The sequence below is a fragment of the Lactuca serriola genome, chromosome 3 (genome assembly GCF_051521515.1).
Source record: "Lactuca serriola cultivar US96UC23 chromosome 3, Lser_US96UC23_V15, whole genome shotgun sequence".
Lineage (NCBI taxonomy): Eukaryota > Viridiplantae > Streptophyta > Magnoliopsida > Asterales > Asteraceae > Lactuca > Lactuca serriola.
The window spans coordinates 239,935,280-239,942,617 of NC_136410.1; the positions used below are offsets into that span (position 1 = coordinate 239,935,280).

General features: G+C 36.5%; 1 protein-coding gene across 1 annotated transcript; it reads right to left on the minus strand.

Annotated features, from left to right (window-relative positions):
- Positions 1-3,707: 3,707 nt before the first annotated feature.
- Positions 3,708-6,928, minus strand: LOC145096112 (uncharacterized). The gene is made up of 7 exons (XM_079033880.1): positions 6,350-6,928; positions 5,798-6,262; positions 5,450-5,614; positions 5,165-5,227; positions 4,740-5,011; positions 4,064-4,319; positions 3,708-3,995 (listed from the first exon to the last, which is right to left on the minus strand). The coding sequence occupies exons 1-7, from the start codon at positions 6,926-6,928 to the stop codon at positions 3,708-3,710; spliced, it is 2,088 nt and encodes a 695-aa protein (XP_078890006.1).
- Positions 6,929-7,338: the final 410 nt, after the last annotated feature.

Sequence of the window (7,338 nt, forward strand, 5' to 3'; positions counted from 1 at the left end):
AATAAACCTTATCGATCATCACTAGCACACAAGTTGAGGTTTACAACCTATCGTGTTGACATTATTTTGTTTCTGTGCCAATCCAATCGAGTTAATTATGCATGTGAGTTCTATGAGTTTTCATTTTGAACGCATAAAAGGCAAAGCACCTTAATCAATGAAAGGTACATTGATAGGAAAGGGTGAGCTGCTTAACTACTTGGAAGACATGGTGGGCAGCTGTGCTACCATAAGGCAAGAAATCAAGATTAAGAAAGTTCGATCCATATGAGTTTGAATTTGTCGTAAACTTTGGTTTTAACAAATTCACATGGATAGGAACAAATACAACGTTTAAATCTAACTGTCATAAGATTTCCTCCTTCATGAAAATGATTGTGAGGAAATGCTTTCACTAAGAAAGATTTTAAGAAGATAGTGATTGTAAAATTGCATTCTCGAATTCGATTATGGTTACGGTATCCCTTTCCATAATTTGAATTGTGAGGTTTGGCAATTAGTCGTAATTGTTTAGACACGCATATGAACTATCTAAGGCAAAGGTGTATAAGTTCAATAAGCCTTGATAAAAGATTATCAAAGCACTAAGTATTAGAAACATGAACTTAAGAAATTCAATAAGCATTGTTTTTCTGAAAGTTAAGCTGTTTCTAAAGACATTCGAAGCTAGTGGGAGCATAAGTGTTATGTTTTATAGTAATCATCATGATAGTAGGAGCATAAAAGTTATGATTGTATGATTATTATGGAAAGTATTGCAAGTTGGCAATATTAATTATAGAAAACAAGAGTTATACCTTGCAAAGTCGTAAGGGTTGTAAAGTTGTTTTGCTATAATTAAGGGAGAGAATATTATGCTTCATTTCAAATCTAAAGGATTAGGTTGAGAAATGTTAATAAATTTAGTCAAGGGTACATAGTGTGTTCTTAAAATTTCGATTACGATTACGGCATTCCTCTTCACAATTCGATTTTTGAGAACATAGCAAATAAAACATTATGCATCGTGTCTCATACGTTTTGGGTATAGGATCGATTGCAAATGCTTTAATATTTGACCATTCTAAAATTTTCCAAATGTCGAGTGCATTTAGAGGGAAAAGGGACTAGAATTGGTTTTGACTAAAATAATTAAACAACTATCAAAGGACAATCCAAAGTTTGACGAGGATTGGTCGCTTGTGAGTAGTTGGAAGCATGGTATTGGATGGACCATATCGACATTATTATAAATAGAAAAGATTCTATTAAGAATGATTTGTCATATGGAAATTATGGAAATGTTTCCATATTGGATGGACCATATCGACATCATTGCGAATAGATAAGATTCTATTAAGAATGAGTTGTCATATGGAAAATATGGAAGCGTGTCCATATTAGGAATTGAATACTGAAAATCTATGACTAGATTGGAAACTTTTATGCAAAAGGATGTTCAAAGGAATGTACTTTGAGTGAGAGACATCATATCTAAGGAATTGTCTTGTAACAATCTCCGATAGAAGATTTTGTAATATCATTGGCAATAGTCTTTGTGACTTTGGTGTAGTGACATTACAAAAGGATCATTGCATAAAATGTTAGAATCTAACATATTCTATAAGTGACAAGAATTTGATATTCTTTCACTTATGAAAAAGGATTTGGAGTTGTGAAATGAGAATGATTGGAAATGTGCTCAATTTTGTCTATTTCACAAAGTAAGAACCATAGGTAAACATTGTGTGCATGCTAGGAGCATGGGACAAGTGTAATAATTCAAGTAAGAAGTTGATTACCCGAAACGACAAATAATGAGTAATCGATATGGTGATAAATAAAAGGAGTTTTATTTATATTCAAAGGTTTGAGGCCATATGGGATTAGTATTATTCTTGTGTTTCACATTTGCATGTTTTGACTTCTATAATAATTGAATTTATTAAGAATAATCGAATTATTCGAATGGGCCACAGTCGTTCATATGTTGGAAGTAGATATGAATGAAGATTGTCGTGAATTGGTGTGTGGATTATCTAAAAGAGTATTAGACATAAGCAATGTTTGCTGCAACGTTCATGAGTGCTTATGAATATGATTTGAGCATTGGATTAAACCCACGCTCATTTGGATCACTCCATGGATTGTATCACAAGTGATTGGTGAGACGATAACATCTTATATTCTTGAAACCGAGATGTGTGAGTTGTATCTTGCAAATCGGTTGCACATTGATAATATGTAAACACACTAGTAACTTGGTGTTATAAAACATATTATTGTGTGTGATTCGATTAGTAAGTGCAAGCAAGCATTGTATCAAAGTTTATCCGTTCCTTTTATCCAAGGTAGGATAAAAGCGATATCTTTGGGCCCCTCGATGATTTAGTGATGACAAACGTAAATGCTCGGCCGGGCTAGGGCTAATTTGATTTGTTCAATTAGTCAGTCGTCATAAATCGGGAATCGAGATATAGTACAAAGAGAATGATTTGAAATCATATCTCATATGATATCTAGAATGGAGGAATATATGATCCCTTATCTAAGGACACGCGTATCTGATATGATCAGAGTTGACAGCGGCTTTGGAAAGCTACGATTGCAGATCAGGATCTGAAGTCATACGCATAATAGTTATTAGACTTATCCAAGTGGGAGACTGTTGGATTAGTGTCTAAGTGCATAACTATTTTGGTATGTACTTGACCCGATGGTGCATGGTCCTTTTGGGTTGCCTTCACCAAAGCAACTTGATAGGATGAATTATGGAGAGAAAGGATTAAATATGATCTATTAATATATTATGAGAATAATATATTAAAGGAGAAATCATATTGTTTAATTAATATTAGTCAAGAATTAATTAGTAATTATTTTTGTGACTAAAAGAGATTAATTAAACTTAAGGGACTGGAATTGTAATTATAAGATAATTGCAATTTGGGCCATGGTTTGCCTTTTATTATAAGGTGGACGAATTCTATGGGGGAAGCCCATATGAAATCGTCCAAGGCCTTATGGAAAGGGCTCCATGGGTTGCTTAGGGCTTAAGCATCCAAATTAGGGTTTCCTTGTTAGATAACCCTAATAGCCTCACTATATATAGAACCCTTAAGGCTCAAAAACGTGGGGAACTTCTTTTCTAGGGTTAGAACACGTTTTGGGAAGCCTCTATCCTCTCTCCTCTTCATCCTCTTGCTTATGGTGTTTGCGAACCATTAGAGGAGTGACACTTGTGACTCTAAGCCTTCCAAAGTCAATTCAAGGAGGAATTGGGATTGTTATTGCTACATAACAATCAAGGTAATATCATAAACCTAATTATATGTTAATATCGATTTCCATATGCTAGAATTAGGGTTTATAGTCTTGGATTCAAAGCATGTACAATAGAGAAACCTAGATCCAAGCATTAGGGTTTGTATGAGCACATAGGATGTCTTATGACCAAAACCCATCAGAAACACACTTTTCAAACATGATAAAGTCTCTGACAGGAAGGCCTCGGACCATCACATTTTTCACAAGACGATTCAGGTTTTTCGTATTAGCATGACCAAGTCTTCAATGCCATAACATTGCATTGTGTTCGGAAACCTTTGAGAATAAACAAGTGACTTGTTTAGGTAGGTTACTGTTCATATCAATGATGTAGGCATTCCCATCCCATTTTGATTTGACTAGAATCCATTCTTCTGGGATGACGATGCCAGACTTGAGAATCATACACTTTTATCAGTAAAGTGCGTTGAGTAGCCTTTGTCACATATCTGAGAAACGCTCAACAAACTATGCTTTAATTCGGGTGCAAAGTTGGCATTTTCAAAGCTCAACACTCCATTTGTAACAGTTTCGCGCAGTGTGATCTTTCCACCATCTCCGCCCGCAAAGGAAACATAACCCCCATTAAAAGATTGAATTTCGCTCAGCTGGGAGATGTCTCCAGTCATATGCCGGGAACAACCGCTATCGACGTACCAAGGGCGGACGATATTCCTCCGCAACTGTCCCTGCAAAATGAGCGGAATCATTTAGACTTAGGAACCCAGGTCATCACTGTCCTGGTTTTCCTTTTCACCTTTTCTGATTTAGACTTTAAAATTTGCAAATTAGGATCTTCATTTCTAATCACTTCAGAGGGAGGTAACGATGAACTAGAGAGTGATTTGGGCTTCCATTGAAGTTTAGGTTTTACAACAGTCTCTGATGATTTTGAAATAGACTTCACAGGAGTTTGCATAGACCTTCTGGATTTTCTACCAAAATTAGTAGAAGATCTAGAATTGCTTTTTGATGAAACCGATCTTGGCTGAGCCTTGTTCGGTTTTGACAACCTGTTTCGAGTTTTGTTAGTAAAAACCTTTTTATTTGATTGAAAAATAGCCCCTTTTCTGTTCTTACTATCTTTCTGATCCTTACTTTGAGAGCGAGTTCTTGAGGATTTTCTAATTAAAGACCTTCCTCGAGACTCATTCTCCCCTCTTGGTGACAGATAGTTTACAAAGATCCTATTTTGACAGTTTCTAGCTATGTGACCACCAACTCCACAATTAAAACAAATTTGTTTATTATTTGAATTTGTATTGCATTTTTCAGATTTATTTCCTTGACAGACACTCTTACTCTTCTTAGAAGAACATGCATGAGAATTAGATTGAGAAATAAGTAAAGGTGCCTCATTTGATTTGATTTGTGGAGTTGATGATTCCTCATGAGAATCACAAGCATCAGAATTACCAAACAATTCATCAAACATATCAAAAAAATTAAATTCAACATTATCCAATGATGAGCTAACACAAGGAGCTTTTTCAGTCTTATCATCAGAAACACACTCAAATTTGTTCACAATAGAAAAATCAGAATTAAAAACAGAAACAGATTCTCCAGCTTCACACTTGGCCTGATCTAAGGGCGTATCTGCAGAGGAAGTAGAAACATTAGTACTTTCAATGTTAATAAAACCTCTTGAAACAAAACCAGCAGGTTTGCCATATTGATGATGTGGCTCCCTGTCAGTTTCGTTCTGTGTCAAAGGGATTAATGTGTAGTTATGATTAAAAGGAGGAGGAACACAATCATACCCTAAACCCTTGTTTTGATTTTCTTTAAATTTCAATTGGGTTTCATACAAAGACTCAACTGTTTTACTAGAAGCGGAATAGTTTTTGAAACTCACATCTGTTTTTCCACTTTTAATTTTTAACTCATCAAGTTCTTTGGTCACAGCATCAAGTTGTCTCTTAGTATAATCATAAATTTCACACTTTTCACTGAATTCTGATTGAATTTTTCTAAAATCTTTTGTTTTGGCTTCTAGTTGGGCCTTAAGTGGTTTTTGTCCCTTCCTAAGTTGATAACCCTCATATTTAAGGTCCTCTACTTGCCTACGTAAAGTTTGAATTTCATTTCGAAGAAGTGTAACATATTCTTTGCAAGCAAAAGAACAAGACGGTAGATTTACCTCACTTTTCTTGGGCTCAGAGGAGGTGGAAACCATTAGGGCAAACTGCAGCTCCATCATTTCTGCCTCGGGATCAGTATCATTGTTCTTTGAAGCAGCATCATCAATTTGAGCTAGATGAGCATTTTCTGACCCTGTGATGTTTAAAGCTTGAATTTGATCCTCCTAATCAAATGATTGAACAACCATAGCTGTTTCTCCATTGGTTGTAGCTCCTGCACGATTGTTTCCTACTGCAACCATCTGTCGGTTGTTGTTGATTCTGCGATCTGGCCTCGGGCAGTCACGAGCAAAGTGACCCGACTCGTGGCAGTTAAAACGTCTCAGCATACTTTTATTAAATCCCACCTTTTTGTCAGCATTCATAGCCTTGTTGTTTTTCCCTGTTTTCTTGGCAAATTGTTTGGCTCTGAAGACAGCCATGGCAATCTGCCAAGTAATGTCCATTTCCTCCACATCTTCGGGATGTATCTGGTCCAAGTCAGCAAAGGATAGCTGAGGTGGAAGATCTCCGGCTACAAAGGCATTGTAGCAATTAACTAGCCCAATGGCTAGAGCAAGATTTTCATCAGATTCTTTGGTGTTTGAAGAGGAGACTTTGGCTGACACATTGGGAGCAGGAATAGTTTGTTGAGATGGCACACTTGAAGGTTGATGTTGAGGGATGGATGTTGCAGCATTGAGGGTTTGAGTCTGAGGTTGTTGAACTGCGAAGGCTTGACCTGAGGAAGTCATGAAGGATGATAGTGTTGCATTGTTGGATGAAACACCAAGGTTTGCAGTAGAATATGAATTCATATGGTTGATTTCTCTCTGTTTGTCATCAATGTCATAAGCTTTGATGATTGCCATGACCTCTGCAAGAGTGAGACGAACCAAGTCCTTGGTTTTCTTAATTACAGCAACATTCATATCCCATGAACGAGGAAGTGCATTCAGAAGTTTCTTGTTGATTTCTGACTTGGACAAACAGATCCCTGAAATGTTCATGTCAGTTGTGAGAGCGGTGAACCTTTGCAGTTGAGCCTCGAGGGTTTCTCCTGGAATGTAGTTAAACATGTTAAACTTCTGTATTAGCATGTCCTGCCTACTTTCTTTCATATCTTCATTTCCCTCGTAGACCTCAATAAGAGCTTCCCATAGAGCTTTAGTTGCAGTGTATTCACGAAAACCTTGAGCAATATTAGGAGATAATGCCATGGTTAAGGTGGCTAATGCTCTTTCCTGTTCTTCAACCAGTTCAAATTCTTCATCAATATAGTTCTCAATAGCTTTGTCAATCAATTGACCTCCGACAGTCATAGTCACTCTGATAGGACCTCTAAGTATGCTTCTCCAGATCTTGAAATCTTTCATTTTGATGTACTTCTCGATTCTGTATTTCCACTCGGGAAAACCTTCAGCAGACATCAATCTTGGATTGCGTGTAGTGGTGCCCATAACAGCATCAAGTTCCTGAAAATGAGTTTGAGAATCCATTTGAAAGTGATTTAACTGTTCCAAAAGAGTTTACGGTTGAGGTTAGTTGAAATGAATGCGACCGTAAACAGAGTTTATGGTATGGGATTTATGGTTTAGATGTTTACGGTTTTGGGTTTACTGTTTTATGGGTTTATGGTTTTTGGGTTTACTGTTTTATGGGTTTACGGTATGGGATTTATGGTTTAGATGTTTACGGTTTTGGGTTTACTGTTTTATGGGTTTACGGTTTTTGGGTTTACTGTTTGGTGTTTATGGTATGGTGTTTACTGATTGGTGTTTACGGTCTAAGGTGTTTACTGCTCTTCAACTTGTTTACGGTGTATGAGTATTTAGTGATTACGGTTTCTGAATGGACAGTAAACAAAATTTACGGTTGGCAGTAAACTCTCAATCAACCTTTAAAACTC